The 19,109-nt window shown below is 40.1% G+C and overlaps 1 protein-coding gene across 1 annotated transcript in view; it reads left to right on the forward strand.

The window, feature by feature from the left end:
• The window catches only part of tex264a (testis expressed 264, ER-phagy receptor a), a 62,421-nt gene that overhangs the window by 10,523 nt on the left and 32,789 nt on the right, over window positions 1–19,109 (forward strand). Inside the window, exon 2 of the mRNA XM_061041906.1 lies at window positions 3,147–3,368. Coding sequence (XP_060897889.1) covers window positions 3,147–3,368 — 222 coding nt within the window. The remainder of the gene's footprint in view (window positions 1–3,146; window positions 3,369–19,109) is intronic.

A 19,109-nucleotide genomic window follows, 5' to 3' on the forward strand; every position in this document is an offset into this window, starting at 1 on the left:
TATTGTTGCGTCTTATCATAGTGTTGACAAGGAGCAGCACTGAGCAGAGAGCTTGTTGACTTCTCCATACGTTTGATGCTTTCATGTAGGAAAGTGGGCGATACAGACAAACTCCAGCACATAAATGAAATTAGATGAGAACATATAAAATACAATGTATATGCCCAAAAGCTAGACATAGAGGTCTGAAACAATTCAAACAGTATGTTATGTTTGGTAGGTTGATAATTCAGGATTATGAAAACAGTTCCTTAAGCTGTTGTTGTGGTACTCGAGTTGTCAAAATTAATTATTTGATTAATGTAATGCTTTACATGAGGAAAACTTAATCGCAGTTAGAATATTTTACGAGTAGTTTTGCTTACAATTGAAATACTATACATTAGTGCTGCGAATCTTTGGGTGTGTCACGATTCCATTCGATTTCAATTACGATTCTTGGGGTCACGATTCGATTCAGAACGATTCTGGATTCATGGAATCATGGATTAAAAGTTTATTTAGGAATTAGTACATACTTCAGGATCTTCTCCAGTCATCTGAGGGACTGGCTGAATTTCTTGTTGCTCTATTTGGTTAAAGAGCTAGCCTTAGTGCTTAGCAGTGAATGACTGATTAGCCAAAAAAACGCACCCACCTCCACTATACATAGTATATATACTATATAAAATATGGATGTTCACACCCATTCTAGCAGTTTTTTGAGGTTGCACTTACTGAATTCTGTGTAGCACATGGGCATTATCCCAAATCAATGTATATCACGATATGTATCGTTAGGGATACATATCGTATCGTGGGGTTGTGGGAAATACCCAGCCCTAGTACATCCAACACTAACAAAGGTGAGATAAACATAGGAAGTGTAAACACCTGTTTACACCAATTATTAATACTTAAGACCACTCTGGGTGCTGGAGCATTGCAAAGTACTGCAAATGCTGACCTTTGAGCAGGCTATTTGAAGGATCTGTGTGAATAAGCTGATAGACCCTGGTGAAAACAGGCCATCAGTTTGTTATATTGTTTATCATTTCTTTCAGCCATAACAGAGCATTTATTTGACTTCATGCTAAGATGTCACCTTATTCTTAACTCCTCTTTCATATTTTTTTATAATGTAATTTCCTCAATATGTTTTATAGAAGGGTTTTAAAGTGATGTGATTTCATTATTGCTGTAATAATTTACTGCAAAGATCCTAACCCAGCCATTGTGGCTGGCTAGTTTGCATTGAATCATTGCTACGTTGAAAATAGATCTTGTGTATCTCGTGCTGCTGAGGATGAATAATTCACTGTCAAAAGCAGGTGATCTGTGCTCTCTGACTCACTGTTAAACACAGTGACAAGGGCCTCTGTCAGGTGACAGGAAAGATTATCTGCTCATGTCTAACAGGAACTGTCAGTCATTATTATTACCTACATGACGCAGACAGTAAGAGGCACTGAGGGTTAGGAGTGGGGTGATCAAATAGATTTATCTCAGCCGGGGAGTCTAGAGGCAGCCAACAAACGCTGAATTACTGCACAAAAGCTGCTGCGCCAACAAAGTGGGACAACGGAGAGAAGTGCAGTGTAGTAGCAGCACAATGCTGTCAAAAAATATCCCAGAAAGTGCGAAATGCAACGGAGAAGAAGAGAAGATTGTGGCATTTAGATGTGATAATTATGCAAAGATGCCAGGGACATGAGGATGAGTGTTGCTGGCTTCCATCTGTGCCCCCTCAGTGCCAGCCCTCCACAGACCGCCACTGTCACAGAGCACAAACCAGCAGCAAGTCTTAAAAGACCACAGCAGGGTTTTTTGGGTTTTATCTCTTTAGTAAAAATCACAGACTATACTATTGTACACACTATGACGAAATACAGTATAGCTTAGATTACGTTATCAGCAAGTACACCGGGCAATGAACCATCTCATACCATCATTTGCTATACCCCTAAACATCAACAGCAAATTCATAACTACTTTCATGTTAAGTAAAGCTAGCAAAATGTCAGCCATATCAATAATAAGTTGTGTTTTTTTAACTAACACTGAGAATCAACCAGAAGTCATGTCTCGGTATCATAATTGGAATCATATCATCCCTCTGTAAAATGTACGTGGATATCTAAAATACAAGATGAAGAAACCTGTTTGCAGAAATGTAAAGCAGTATGTGATATCAAGCAAACTGAAATCAAAATGTGCAAAAAAAAAAAAAAAAAGGGCAGCATGCTCCTTTAACAACAGCTCCCACTCTCCATCTGAAGCTCTACAGGCAGACTGCAGACAGATGTGAGTGGGAGAATCTCTGTCAGATATTTCTGACCGACAACTTGCGAGTTGATTACGACTCTCTGTCTGTCTCATTTCCATGCAGACATGAGGGCACTTCAATAGACGCTTTGTAGTAAAGGAGACGGAGCCTGCTCGTCTAATGTGTCAAATAGACAAGATGGATAGTCTCTGCAAGTTCCTCCGGCTGTTCTGAAAACACAATTGTACACGTTTTTTGTAATACCTTTAACTTAACATTATGAAGATTTCTGAATGATTAGAAAAATATTCAAAGGTAGAATTATACGAATAACTCCTACTGTAACTTATTCCTCAGAATCCTTTAAGATGCAAAGTGTAAGGTATAAAATACTTTTTATTATTATATTCTAAAAACATCATGTTGTAAGAAGAAGCGACTGTTTTCCTCACAGATACAATTTGAGCTGCCACATATGTAACCTGGCTGTTTGACGTGTACCACAGCAGGCAACCCCCCCGTGCAGTGACACTAAAGACTATGTGAGGATGCAACGTCTCCTCCACTTTAAATCAAACCAACTCTATTTTTATTTCTCACATGTGCCATTTGTGCTGCTGCAGCATTTGCCATACCAATGACACACCAGTTCCATCCTCTTTAGTCGTCCCTTCCTCTTGGACTTCCTGTTTGCTTTAGAGAACTCTTTTTTATGATATTTTATTTAAAGAATGATTTGTCCAATTCTCATATAAAATAGAACTATATGAAAAAATCCCATTGCTCTTCCAACAGATGGCGCTACATTGCTGTGTGTTTTATGGTCATATAGATATGCATGGTAATTGAATTTGTAGATGTTTAACTTATATCCTTTCCTTCCATCTTTCTGTCCCCTCAGAGGCCAGCAGAGAAATGCCGCTACGTGGTGGGCAGCGTCCTGTGTGAGGGTGAAGAGCAGCCAGATAAAGAGCTGCAGGAGCTGTATCAGAAGTACGGCTTTAAAGTGTTTTCTGTGCCTGAAGTGAGCCACGCTGTGACCACCAGCTTCCCCTGCACCACACCTCTGTCCAACGTGCTGGGACCGTACAGAGTCTACCCGAGACTTTCTTCCTACATCGAGGTTAAGACAACTTCTACTGTTTTCACAATGTTGAGATGCATGTAAACATTGGTGCACCCTAAGAGGCTGTTTACACCTGGTATTAAAGTGTGTCAAAGGTGATCTGATCAAATCAGGACAGCTCTAAGAACTGCTGTTCACACACATTTACATCTTCACATGCTTCTCTCGTGACTATTTGTGATCAGACCTGCCTTTCCTCCTACCCAGCTTTATATCAGATAAACATATCGCCTCATTCTCCTTCATTAACCTTTCAAAACATTAACTCATACAAAAAGTGTTTTGTGGAGTTGCAGCAGATGGAGAGAAAGAGAGAGAGAGGGAGGGAGGGAGGGCTCATGTGGACGAGCAAGAGGGAGAGGGGAAATTCCATTGTTTATCAGTGAGTGTGTGAACGGCACAACAGGCTGGAGTCGCTGTTTACAGTCAAATAAAAAACCAACAAATAGATCTGCGTTATACAGGCTTGTGTCTTTACTGCACTCAATAACGATCAACTATTCTGAACTCTTGGTGGGGTCACGCCTTTAACCTGCTTTCCTTATCTGTATGGGATCATCCCATATTTAAAAAAATGAAAAGCATCCTCCCTTTACTAAATAATTACAGGGTGTGATTTGTCCACTAAAATGCATGAACCGGGTTTACACATGTTTGGTGTAACATGAGAAATAAGAAGAACAAAAAGATATTCATTAAATACAGCAGAGTTATTAAACAATACATGAATGAAAGAAGATTGTTTCTATGGATGCACAGACTTGGCGGTGCATTAATGTAGCCTGGAACATGTGTGTACACAAGCTGTCAAATGAATGTGGACCAACGTGTCAGAGATAACCTCGAAATGTGGCCAGAATAAGAATACCAAGCTTTATTGTCATTATACTGATGTGGAAGAAACCAATTTAAGAAAAATTGCAAAATGGCACTCCCTAAGTGAAACCTATAATTAATTGCATCGAAACAGATTAAACAAAAAATGCATTGTGGTGTGTAAATAACCATTAGAGAGCAACAGTGCTGTCCACAAACACATGGTTTCCAGGAGCCACTATGTCCATGCACAATGCCATCTTTGTGTGCTTGTGATCTGATCACTTAGGACGCGAGTGATACCAGTTGTGAACAGGGCCCAAGGCTCTTTCAGTAACATTGAATCTTGAACCTGTTTAAGCTGCAATTTGTGAACGTTCATGTCAGAAAAGGATCCGTCTGTAAAACCTAAAGGTAAGGATCTTTCTGTAGTAATCACTTGTTTCATGCCCCTTCGTCATCATAAGTAAGACATGCTTTTGCTCTCCTGACATCCCTTTGTTCAGTGGGTGGCAATCATCTTTTGATCATATCTGTCCTCTTTTCTGTCTCCCGCTTCTAAAAGAGACCCTTGCTCATGTGTTGTTTAATTCATCACATGGGCAGATTAAGAATAGATGAAGTGGTCGGAAATGAAGGTGGGTTTGAGTCCCGCGGCCCATATGCTTGGCTTCATGTCCTCGGGACACGCCTCAAAAAGCTATTGACATTTACTGATGACATTTACACACACGGATTCATTTAGGGGCATTGCACTGCATGAATAATGCTCCTCCAAATGTGTTTGTGTGTGAGTGTGTGCACACTCTGGCTCGCACGTTTGTCCATCTGTTTATTTAAGCTTCTGTCTCTTCTGAGGTAAAAAGATCCCACCTTCTAGTCAGAAAAGCACCATTATGTCTACAGAATATGCACTGTAGACCTTCACCTTTGTCTTTCTCATGGTCATAACAGTGGGAATAGGGCTGTTTGATGGCTACACCTTTTCTGTTTTACCAGTAAACTAGTGTTTGAATTGCCTGCTCAAACCCAGTGCATCATCAGCATGTAGTGCCAAACAGTAGAGCTCGACTGCTTTGAGTCATCCATCTGTTGTTGTTTTGGGTTTAGCAATAAAAAGTAAAGGCGCAATGACCCCGCCATTGGAGGTATTCATTAGTCCTATCCAGATCTACCAGCATATCAAAACCATGCTAAAGGTAGCTTGTTTGTGTTGTTGACTTTCATCATGACCTTCTCACAGTTTTCTGTATTCTTTGGCAACTTTTTGAACTGATGACATCATTAGATATTTGTTATGAATTCAATTTAATGAAAAAATGCAGTAGCTACAGATAACAGGGGTTCACATGGGGTTAATTTTTCAAGACCTCTAGCCCCACCATTGTAAGTTCAGGGTCACTAGACTGCACCCTTACATTTTGCTTTGGGATGAAAATGAACTGATCTGATACAAAAGTCAGTTATTTAAAAACCTTTTTCTAATTCAATTGTGGAAGTCTTTTGGAATTGAGTTCAATTGAGAGACATTTTTAGATCCATCGAGTTTAAGTCAACTCCAGAGCTCTTGCCAGTGTGGCTGGGACCTTCCTTTCTGTTTTCCTACTCTTTGTCTCTTTCCCTTGTCGTTTCTGGAGATTTCCTTTTTTTTTAAATGTTGACTTTTGGCCAGAGAACCGGTGGTTTTAAAAAATATTTTACCATAGTTTCTGAGCGAAAACCCATTCAACAATCAGAGTCTGATTGCACTATCAGTAGTGAGCGTTGTTGTGGGAGTGACAGCAGTAACGTTGTCAGCAGTAGCTGCCTTTCAGCTAAGATCCAGGTATGTACAGGTGCTTATTCAGGTGAAATGTTATACAGTTGAAATGTTGATGCTGTAGCAGTAACTAACAAGATGATCTCACAATCACTGACAAAACACCAGTATCACAGGACAACCAGATAAATGGACTTGAGCTTATATAGCGCTTTTCTAGTCTTCCGACTACTCAAAGCGCTTTTACACCACATGTCACACCCACCCATTCACACACTGATGGTAGTGATCGCTGTGTAGTATCATCCATCAGAAGTAACTAATCCCATTCATACACCACCACTGAAGCAGAGGGAGCAATTTGGGGTAAAGTGTCTTGCCCAAGGACACATCGGACATGTTGCCCAGCTGGGGATCGAACCCTCGACTTTCCGGTTGAGAGGCAGCGACTCTACCAACTGAGCCACAGCCGCCCAGATGAAGCGTAGATGAAGAGGAAAGAGCTCAAAAGTGATCATCAGGGCTTTCTTTTGCCTCCCTATTTGGATTGTCTAATATTCAATACACTTAACTTAATATGTTTCAATCCTGCCATCCGTCTTCTCTTATAGTTTTCGTTGCCCGATAGATTTTTTTACCTGTCTTGCATTACACCCTGATATCGATCTTGCACCCACACAGCTTTACCAACCAGTAGGCATTGCTAGTGCAATAAGAAAATGAACCTTCACTGGTTTCCCATCCAGAACACACACACATGTTTTTGATGCTGCAGCCAGCAATTTAACTTTAGTTGAACCAAAACAGTTACCTTAAGTCAACAAGTTGCATGATGGTACCAGTGAACAATTGGAGGTCATCTGGTGAGAATGCCTGGGATTTTTAAGAACACACACAGCAATATAATTACCACAATATCAGTCATGATCTACTGTTTATCCTCAAAGAAAAAAAAGTCTGGCTAGCTTAGCTTATCAATGTTTACCAGCTTGGATGCATCCTGTAACACCTCACATCAGAGTGCAGGACAAACTCTATCATGTGCCCTGACACAGATTATATGGACTCAAGGAGAAGGAATAACATCCCTCTGTGGACATTTTTTTGCCGTATTTCCTTTCAGGATCTCACAGTTACATAATGATGGCCAGTGTTTTTCTTTCAGGCAGCTTCTGTCTATCAGGAAAGCTCATGTCACTGTAGATAAAGCCCCAGTTTTACTACCTCATAATTGTCGGGCAAGAGGAAGAAGGGCTTGTCACAGTCCATCAGTTGACCTAAGTCCTGTGACAGCTCGTTAAGGAGCTAGATGGTCTAATAACAGTTTGAGTTGTGGAGTGGCAAGTGCACTATGCATACCAGCTACAGCAAGGTCAATGAATAATGGAGTACGGGTTGGAGAGGCTTGGTTAGAGGGTGGTATGTGAATGTGTTAGAATGTGTGCCTATGTACTGTATGTATGATTAATTGAGTCGGTTGTAGAATCAGGGGCTTTGAAAGGAGGGTGGCACTGGTGTGACGTAGCTTTGTACTCAGTTTCGACTGTAGATTCAGGAGATTTAAACTATTTAACTGTGCAAGCTTCTGCTAATCTTTGGAAAACACAAGCTGGGGTCTCATGCACTTGTTTGACTGTTTGTGGTAACCGGCAGAAAGTTTAACATTCAGAAATGATTTTTTATCTTTAAAGTAGTTATAGGTTTTGTAGGTATGTGTCAGTAGATGTTTGCTAACATATTTAGCGACCTATTGGGAGTCCAATACTCAGTGCATTCAGGCACCTTAATGCTTGGATATATAAGGACAAGTGGATATAGTGTTCAATGTGTTCCTTTTATTCATATGAAGACAACTCCTTGGCTCGAAAAGCTTTCAGATCACAGAACCCATGGACCAAGCTCACTAATGTTTCTGATCACCCCACCTCTCCATGCCAGAGGTAAATAACTGTTTTAGAGTTTAAATGGAAGTAAACGTACCTCTTTATTTTTTTGCTAACTCAGTAATCTCATTCACAGTTAAGTTGATTGTTAGATGATTTGGCGGTTTCTGAAGGATCCATGTGCACTGCCTTCAGTCTGTGCAGCACACTCCTGAGTTGATGGTGCCTTTCTAGTCATTGCTTGTGTTTTCACTGCACACACCGCAGTCTGTCTCGAGTCTCAAGCAAACATCAGGCTAAACAGACCAGATCGCCCAGGACAGGAAGTCATACAAGTGAACGCATAGAGCATCCGGTGAATTTCAAAATAAAAAAATTCAACATACAGACTCCTGATCATATATTTCATCACTTTATCAACATGATGACAAAATGAGCACCAAATGAAAAGCAAATAAAGCCTGGGAAAGGCAAAGTAACCCCGCATGATCTCGTACAGTAGTTCTCCTGTGATTCTGTGAACCCCCAAGTCCAGCTACTCAAGGCTGCTCTTGCGCTTCAGAAATGGACCTAGTAGGGCAGGGCGCCTAGAATTGTCATGAATGGGAGTCAAACATTTTTTTTCTACCGGTCAGTCACCATGTTCAATCATGCTGTAAACATCTGTTTGCAATGGGATCAATTCACTTTAGTAGCCACCCAAATAACTGAATTGCAGTTAATGGTCTTTTTCATGTTTGTTTCATTGTCTGCCTGACTGCTACGTTCTTCTTCATTTTCAGCAAATGGTTGCTCATTTTGCGTGTCATTTTCCTTGTAATATGCTGCAGCAGAACACCAGAGAACAGTGAACCAAGACATTTACATTGTGAATACACCAAAGGTCTTTGCTAAACAACAAGAGAATACATCATATAAACTGGGAATGTTACCAAAATCTGTATGACTAGCTTACACAGTTGGGTTCCAGTAAGTTGATTATAGTTCATATAAAAATACTGCATCCAGCTTTAAGTCTTTTAATTCTCAGCCATGCAAAGCCATATAGTGCTGCCAGCACGATGGGGAGGCCGGGCTGCTGAAGTGGGCTTACTATCTGGCCGCATGCCTGGACTTCAGTGTGAAAGTGTTCTCTCACAGACTCTGGTACACCACCTGGACTCCTACAGAGCTTTAGATATCAGAGAGCAGGTTAAGTGGAGAACTGCCCTTTTTCACTCCAACACTTTCTCTCCGCTCCAATAGCTCCTTCTCCACACCAGCTTACTTTTCCTTATCTTGTCCATGCACAACACGTAAGTTAATACACACACACACACACACACACACACACACACACACACACACACACACACACACACACACACACACACACACACACACACACACACACACACACAGGGAGGTAAAATTGGAGCTTAAAAAAATCTGAAGTAGGTGATAGGTGTTTACTTAGTTTAATCCTGATGTGTGTATTTTTTCAGTGCCCTTAATAAGCTGAGGTTATCAACTCACTTGTTTCACCAGTTGAATGTTTGACCTTTAGTTAATTTGTGCTCAGCAGATGTATATTCATGTGAGTCTAAATGTCAGCAGTGAGTACTGGAGATTACATCATCTTGTGGTGAAAGATGGATGAAGATGTAGTTGTCACAATGTATTAAAGGATTTCCTCCAATCTCTTTGATGTTTGAGAAAGCGTCTTTTCAGGATGTGCAGAGTGAAAGCATCAATGACTTGAGGGGTGTATTTCTGTGGCATGTCAAACAAAACTCCAGATAGTCCCTCTGGGTACAACATGAGATGAGAAACAGATAGCATCACTCCATCAAGTAATCCATTTATCTGAATCAAGCTTAAAGCATCATGGTAGCATTAAGATGTTTCACTCTGAATATTCTACAGTTTGCCTCACAGGTCCCACATCAATGAAAACGTAGTTCTGTAATCCCCCCTACAACATCTTTGTCTGTCTTTGTCATCAGAGTGTTTACACTATTCTAATGCATGGAAGTATTCAAACTGTTACTATACTTTAATAAGACATTCTATACAATTTAGCTGTGAGCCAATCATCAGAGGAATTTTAGGCACTGTCTAGCAGGTGTGAGTCTAAACTATACTGCAGTATAGTTAATAATCAGAATAAACACGATACAGTGTCTTCCACTGTGTTGAGGTTGAGTTTATATGTCATTTGTTGGTTTAATGGATGTCACTACTATGTCTGTTTTCACCCTTTTCTTTAAAATCATAAGTGGCACCTTGATGTTGTGAGTGTTGATTCCTCACCTCCGTTTCGCTCATGCTCTATTTACCAGCCACTCTTCTCCGTCTTCTTTGATGTTATTATTTGTTGAATTAAATATAGAAAATGTGTTTTGCCTTGTCCACAGCATCAATATTTCATACAATGGCCTGATTGGGGGGGGGGGGGGGGGGGTAGCCAGTGGAACTGAGCTGATTTCAGGTGTATCCATTGTGTAAACAACAACAACAACAACAACCATGATGCCATTCACTCTGGTTTAATAGTTGTGTGTGAATATAAATAAGTCTCTTCTGTCTTTGTTTCTGCACTGATAGAAACTGCAGTCTCCAAACAAACCTTGTGCTTCTGATGAAATATCTGCTGTCTGTCAGTCAACCTGCAGGATCGTGATGGGGGAATGAGGACACTCATGTAAAACAGCTGTGCCTCCACCACCCGTTGTTACAGGGTTATAAAGTTATTTTCCTCCTAAAATCACGCAAAAGAAATCCTCCCACTCACTCCCTTTAGTTTCCAGCTAAACTGAATATCGTTCCCTGCTTTTGTGTAATCTTACTGACAGAGCTGGGTTCATGCCCCAGCTTGAGGAATAATTTGTTATGCAGATAACAAATCTTTTTTTTGTGGTTTTGTTCTGTGGCACATTGACACCACACACAGGGAACGCTCTGGGCTCATAGCTAGTATAGATTCTTAAAGGCTCCCTGGGTACAAGGCTATCTCATCATCAATCCAGTATCATTCTAAAAACTCTTCACAGATTGTTTTTTTTTTTCTTTTCCTACCTGTGTCATTGTACGACGGTAATGCAATATGCTCATAGAATTTATTTTCCTTCTCATTTGGAATGGAAACTGTTTTCAATAGACGTAAGAGACATTTAACAGGTCTTAGAAGGAATATTTCGTTTTTGAAACGAAATTCAACTTTTCCTCAACTCAGTCAGAGCTAGGAAAGCCTGTAGATGCAGAACTGCATATCTGCACACAGTTGGAGGCTTACTTAAGCACACTTTGAGGTATCTAGGAGATCAAAAACCAGCGTTTCTGCACATGGCACTGTGAGCGGGGAAATAAAAAAAAAAGGTGAGTTTTTCCCACCTCACCTGGTAATTGATCAACATTATATAATTATATATATATATATATATATATATATGTATATATAATTAACATAATTACTGAAAATCTTTTTAACACATACTGTTTTCTTTGCTGTCCATGCAGTGCCATCATGTAAACCTCCAAACTCCATATGCTCCAGTTCCTACCCGAATGCATTATTGTGTGTCCACATAGTTTTTTCTTCCATAAAATCAGCACTATCAGGGTTAACACTGTACTACACTGTCCCTACAAACACGTTTTTTCCAGCATTGTGATCTCGCTGCCTGTACAGAAAAATTGAGATTGGGGGGGGGGGGGGAGGCGTGTCAGGATTCTGCATCTTTAATGCCTCCTCGGCTCAGGGCGCAGACTGCTCACTGTTCAGCGGTTTCTGCGTGGGCTGGTGCAGGATGGCAGGGGTTGTGGCTGCGATGGCATCAAAGCGTAGAAAGCAGAGCGGGAGTCAAAAGTGATGTGTGTGTTTGTGAGTGAGCTTGTTTCTCAGTGGCTGAAAATTAAGATTTTGACGAGATGGATGTCTGCTGTCTTTTGTGTGTTTGTGTCTGTGTGTAGAGAGGGCAACACGTCTTCTCTATTATTCATTTAGTCATTGCATTCTTCCCTCCATTACATTCTTGTTAGCTCTTACACTTCTTGTTTCTTGAGGTCACTCAATAATTACCTTAAAATAAGAGAAAGCCACAGTCCTGAGGAGATCATCATAGCTGGAGTTTTTCATATCCTATGTTTACTTTTAATATTCCTCCTTACTCCTTCATTCTGCTGTTTGAGAGTCTTTAGAGGAAACACTCTGCTGTTGATGCTATATTTAGACCCCAGTGACGCTGATGTCAGTTTCATCACTTTTCCCCGCCACGAGTGGGATATGATGTGCTGAAGCCCTTTGTGCTCACACTAGGATCTTCCCAAATTTCATTTCCTACAATGCCTCCTTTATCTGTTTGCTGTCTCAGGCTTTCAGAGAATTGCTCCAAATTCAATAATCAGTTCTTTCTCTTTTTCATCCAGAGCCTTGTTCTTGGGTTACATTTAAAACTCACACTGTTCAACCTCATTACGGGGAGCAAGATTTCTGCATTCTTTTAAGGCGTCCATGACTGAAAATAATTGAAGTAGGTTCAATGTAAATGTTCACGCTTTTTATGACAAGAAAGAGTTTTTCCAATAAAAGAAAGTGGAAAGTCAGACGTTAAATACAGCACTAAAAGCATCTGATAGTTTTTTTTAAGGAAGTCGTTTTTTAAGAATTGTATTACTTGATTCATAAACATGAAGTTATTATCATAACTTAATGTTATTGTTTAAACTAATAAGCCAACAACAAGATCCAGCTCTGTAACAATGATGCTGTGTTACTTTATATAGCTGTTTTACCGTAACATGAAGTATGTCGTAAATAACAGATGCCTGTCAAGTAGGAAGACCAATTAGAAAACTCAGGGTCCAATGACAACAAGTTTGACTCGACTGTTTGCTAATGTCAGTAAATGTTATTGGTCAATACTCTGCGTTCTTCTCACTGTTGTGTAAAATGAAAGCAAAATCTTTTCTGGTCTTCGTCTCCTAAATAAGGTTGTGACAGTCATTAAAAACAAGTCATTTATATCCAAATAGCTCATCTTCTCTTGAGGTTCTTCTCTGCTTTTGTCATGAGATCATCTTCTGAGTACTTTTTAAACTTTTGATACTTTGAGTACATTTTGGAGTCTCATAGAATTTATTTTACTTTTTTCATTGAAGATTTTAAGACAACTAGTTAAATTTGGATTTACTTCTAGGCAGATATTCTAACACGCTGTTTCCTGTTCCCTCACGCCTTCATGTTTAGGTTATCACCCATTGGCTTTTACTTCAATTCACTTTGTGTGTGTTTTTTTTCTTCTCAGAATGAGAAATAAGCTCCTACACCTTTCCAGCCCTTGTTGTAAACATTTAAGCAGTCTAAGGCTTTAATCATTGTGCTGGTCTTGTAAGGTTGCTCTGCAGCCTAAGTGACAATCCTGTGATGCAGTAAGTGAGGTTGATAGCAGGCAGAAGCATTTGTGTTGTTCTTATTGATTCCTGCTTCCCTCTGGCTCGGGGATACTCACCCCCCCCCCTGAAACTCCAGCCGGGCGTCGCACACCACGCTGCCAATTAGATGCTTTCTTGTGAGCACAATCTGACAGTGTTTCACTCTTGTGTTTGTGACCTGTAGGTATTTTGATCTGTATTTTTGACAGTGCATGCCTTTTAAGGGTTAAATCAGCCTTACACTATTTTTGTGATTCACCTAGCCCCACCCTCATGGATATGGGAATAATGGTTGCTATGGCAACACCCTAACTTAGACATGGTATGTTCATGCTTCAAACATAATCACAGATATTTTAAGTGCATGCCAAGGTCTTAGCATGCCCAAAATTCTTTTACATTTTTTAATGTGCTTTTCATTACAGCTGTGATGAATAAACATGCAGCACTATTTTTTTTTCTTTTAATCAGCACTGTCCTTTATATGTGAGATTAAGAGTCGCACTCTGACTCGTTTCAGGAAACTGAAATGTGTGGGCATGCACTCCTTTTGAATGTGAGACTGATTTAGTGGGAGTGTTGAGAAATAAGGAAATTTGATGGCAGAAGCGTTTTGCATCCAGGGTATCTGGTCATCGCCCATCTGGATGGAAAAATGCGACTTTGGAGGCACTATAACCCTCTGAACTCACACACGCTTTCACAAAATCTTATTTGGGTGTCAAGTCGCTTGTTCATCAGATAGCTCAGTCAGGTTTATTGACTTGATTTAAGCTTGTTACATCCAGCTAAATCGGCTCAGACATGTTGACCTTTAAAGAAGTTTGTGGCCTTTAATAAGTAATTCTCCAAAGAATGCTCAAACTCAGGCCCAATCTGTCTTTTTAAAGTTGCAGACTTTGGGGAAGTGAGTCTGCAAAGATTAGGCTTATCTCTGCATCATCATCTTGAGAGGAGTTCAATGAGGCGGTAAAGTCAGCTTCAACCTGGGAGAGCTGCTCTGAGGGCGTACAGGAGACAGAAACAAGTAGGAGAGCAGCAATGTCCTCATGACGGACCCCAGCTGGCTCCAAAACAAATTATGATTTTTTTAAGGATTTTTGTTTTGTTTCAAATTTGCAAGAATGAGCCTATTTATTTTCTTGAATGTGAAAGTTTCCTTGTATGGAAATATGTAAACTGTATGGATAGCATTCGATTTATCCCTGCACTGCAGCTATCTACAGTTCATTTGAGCAGACAAAGGTCTAAAATGACTTGTGCACAGGTTTCTTTTTCACTGTGAGGTAATTCCACATGCAGAGCCACAGACAGGACTACAGAATGTGGACGTGAATGTGTGTAGTCACAGAAACTGAGAGGAAAACATGAGAGTCAAATACATTTGCATAAAAAAAAAAATCCCACACCGATATACTGCTACAAGACATTATGCTAACTTAAGATCCTCTATATTTGAAATCAACGTTAGGAAGATTTTTTTGTGCACAGGTTTCTTAACAGGATACATAACTTTGAAACGAAGCACATGGTGTGTTATTGTATGATACTACAAACTGGTTTCAAAATAAAAACATTTGCCACCTTAAGGACATATTTTTTAGCCAGTGAAATAATCGCTGTCATCACCAAGTGGGCTCACCTGAGTGCTTTGGTTTTTACTTGCATCATATGCTCAAATATTTCTTAAATGAAATGTCATAACAACTTAGAATGCATATAGTGCCTTTCAAGGGACACAGAGTATTTACTTTATTTACAGTACTCCACTGATTCTTTTTCTCTGTTTATTGTAGTTTTTGTTTTTGATTTCTGGGAGGCTACCGATGTTCTCAAGGTTAGTTCCAGATAGTTGGTTGGGGATTATGAATGTGTCATACACATTGTCACCAGGGGACCATGGCCCTATGAAAGCACTGAATGCATTGAACAAATCAATGAGTGGATGTGCCATCATTTTCTTCAGTCAAACTAAGAAAGGTAGTTGTTTTAGGAGCCAAGGAGGATCAATTATGAAATGAAGAAAACAAGAAGGGCTAGAAATCTGTCCAATATGGACTCAGGCCTGGTTTTTAAAAAACCACACAAAGATGATAACAAATTTGGACAGAATTTTCTAGGATTAAAGGAGACAATAAACTTGTGTCTCAGCAGGATCTTGAAAAACACATTTATCTGGCTTTCAATTTATCAAGAACCTCAACTGAACTCTGAAAATGGTCTGAAAAGCAATGGTCTTATTTTTGGCACCATTGATGGTTATACCTTGATCTCCATCTTACACAATGCCCTGTCCTCCAGGTTTAGAAGCACATTGTACTATAGACCACAGTTTCCTCTGTTACTCTCTCTGCCTCTCTGGCTGTCCCGCAGTGAAAAGGCCACACTCCCTCGCTTCTGTGAGTGAGCAAATATTAAATAGATGGCAGATTGCTGAGAAAGACCCCTCTGGGTGGAACATACAGAAACTAATCCAAACCTCTCTGGCTTTGGATTCACAAGAAGAGCAGGAGCAGAGGTGTCAAACGAGATCAGCTGTTGACATTTCCTACGATACGCTTTTTTTTGTCTCCAGATTTTATTGATGTTGTTGTGCTGCAGATCTCATTCTCTGGGTGTTTGGGTGTTTTATTCTCCCAGTTAATGCCACATTATGTAGCCGGCTTATGTAAAGTAGCCAAACAGACACCAATGGCCTTTGGAGACTTTCATCCCTGCAGCATAAGGAAAGGAGTAATAATATGGAAGGAGACAGGGCGTGTGATGTTTGTGTTAATAGAGTGGTAATCGTGTGATAGCACTGTGCTGGGTGATGTTTAAATGCAACATGTTCTGAAATGAGGCTGCGTTCTACTTGCATCAATATATCTTTATCTATGTGTTCATCTGTCTCTCTTGTTAGCTAAAGATCATTATGGAGAAAACCTTAGATTTCTCTTACTGCGCTCTCTACTCAAATGAATATACTGTCAAGCACCGGAAGGAAGTGTCAGAAGTCTTTGATTGGTGGTGTGACTGCTGACAGCGGGTGATAATTGAGACTATAAAATGCACCTGGGATTGCTGTGCTGCGAAAAAACAAAGGTGTGGTTGGCTGAAAGGAGTAAGTTAATACATCTGAAATACAGAACGTGGTGAAAGGTGTAGAGCATCCCATCCAGGTCATTTCTCAGTCCTAGCTCTAACACATATAGACAAGCACATTCACACCTTCTCATAAAGGTTTGGTTCACCTAACCTTCAGGGTTTTTTTTTTAACTTTTGATCAAACAGGAGCAGAAATGTGTTTCATTTACCACAAGTATCCATAAATCTTTCTCCTGTCCATGTAAGCTACATGGAAAACCAATTTATGTCTGAACTTGAAGCAAAATGACTTTATATATATTTGATGTGCTTAATATCATTTAAACACCTTTGGTTCTTCAGTCTAAACTCAGCATGTGATTTCAGCCCCCTCTTTCTTTTTTTAACCTCCCTGTGCACTGCACTGTGTCCCACTCTCACCAGCATCAGCCTGCAGCTGCAGAGGGAACAATCTATGTGTTCAACATGTCTGGTGAGCCATCCCTAATTAAAAGAGATGAGACATCAGTGGTTTGTAGTGCGGAGCCTGGAGAAATGCTTCATGGGTGCAAATATTGATTCTGTTTATTCTCTCCTCGTGGGATGAATGTTGTAGATCCATGTGGTGGAGTGTTTGCTCTGATTAACGATCAAAGACTGAAGTCATTGAGATATTTCTGATACATGTCGATGGTGATCATAGGTCTCATTATCTTAAATGTTCAAATGGAATTTTATGACTTTCAACTACTTCTGGTTAAATAGTATTCACACCAAAACTTAGAGAGAAATACAAAATGTTGTTTTGTGGTACTAAAAACTTACTATGTTTCTTGATTGATAATAAAAAATCTTGTTCAAATCCAACAGCTCATTTATGCTTTCTAGGATCCTTCTTTTACTGAGCTGTGCTGCTGTAAGGTGAAACTGCTCATGTGAGCTAAAGCTAGAATAAGTAGGATAGATGACGTATGCGTATGTGTACACAAAGATCTGCTTTACCTGATTTCTTGATTTAAAAATTTATAAAATGGCTAGATAACCCATAAACATCTGATTTAAAACATCTCTAAAAAGTCTTGGGCATTAACTTGCTTATGATCACTTAACACAAAATCTTCTAGTGTCATTGTGGTTTCAGGTTTTTATATAGAAAAATGTCATAGTGTAGCTCATTTCAATAGTCTGTGTTAAACAGTGAACATCATTTCTGTGACAATGAGCACAGTAATGATGTGTTTACAGCCCTCTCACCTATTAGTGGAGCTGCTAAAGGCTTGCTTTGAACATGAATGGTGTTGATTAAGAGACAGTGTCAACATCATCCTCTGCATGCTCTCTGCGCGCTTCCTTACATCTTAACCGATTTCCTAAGAAGCAGGCGGCTAGCTCCTGGGAGAGGGTGGAGGCAAATCTGTTTATTTGTGGATGAAGTGAAGCCTGTCCATGAAGACGTGTGGCTATGAATGCGGGGCAATAGGGTTTAAGCCTGTGTATGCGTGCAATTTGTGTCAGCATGCGTCGGGGGCGTATGTGTTTGTTTGTGGATGTATGTGTGTGTGTGTGTCACTGTTTAACTGCGGAGCTCATGTTTTCCATGTCACCAAGTGTGCAAGAAATAAAACAGGGCAAAGAGCTGTGTGTGAGCTGCTTGATTAGATTAGGGGAGCAAATTGATTGTAAGCGTGTAGTTGTCTCTATCGGAAAGTGCCACTGATTGCGGAGGCGGGAAAGCGTGCTGCGCCTAATTTGATCACTCAGCAGCTAATGCAATCTGCATTACGGCAGCAATTGCAGATTGGGAATAATGTGCCAACAGGCCGAGCGGGAATGAGGAGGTGGAGCAAAGTTAGACGGCTGGAGACACCCACAGCCCAGTGATCAATATTAGTAGCAGAATGACTTCTACCACTGATTGATGGTCACACACACACACACACACACACACACACACACACACACACACACAGATTAGCCACACACTGATGACAAACAGGAAAAATATGAAAACACAGGAAAGTGCAAATCTTGAAGAAACAAAAAACTTGTGATAAGCTCTTTGTTATTACAGAAATAAGTTTTCAAAGATTTTTCTTTTTTATGTCCTAATTGTGCTGCGATCCATTCTTTCTTCCTATTCATCAGTTTAGCTTCAGAGGCTAATTACCACAAAACAAGTTGGGCATGTGTGTATTGATTAAACTCTGTTTGAATTCTGATTGACCTCATGAAATGGGTGAGAGGAAGGAAGAGCTGGTTATCACAGTGATAATAAGGGTCCTGTCTGTCTCCTGTCTGCTCCCATTATTTCCTGTCACATTCACTTCTGAACCCAAATGCCACATTAGCATGCCTGAGACCCGGTCCCACAGTGGCATCACACTGACAGCTCTCATACCTGTGCAGCCCCCTATAGATCGCTTATTCAGACAGCAGCAGCTTCGATCATGGTTTATGCATTTCTTCACTCTTCATGGATCTTTAATGATATTCAGACAGACTCTAAATGGCATGAAGTGGAAAATATGTGCAAATGATGTGTCTAAAGAGAAACACCTGGGTCTGTTTATTTGTGCCAACTTTGTTCAAGATGGCAAAGACTTTGGAACGTGAAAACTAATGATAGAGGAACAAGTTCATGTATGCATGAGAGTATGTTTTTTTAGGTTATTGACATCATTCAGAGATATTGATGCCATCTAAAACAATCTAATTTAACATCTCTCATTTGGTTCCATTAGGGACATTGTTCCTGTAGTTTATCCTTCAACTTTCATATGCTACACTCAACTGTTGTAAATA

The sequence above is a fragment of the Labrus mixtus genome, chromosome 7 (genome assembly GCF_963584025.1).
Source record: "Labrus mixtus chromosome 7, fLabMix1.1, whole genome shotgun sequence".
NCBI classification, from domain to species: Eukaryota; Metazoa; Chordata; class Actinopteri; order Labriformes; family Labridae; genus Labrus; species Labrus mixtus.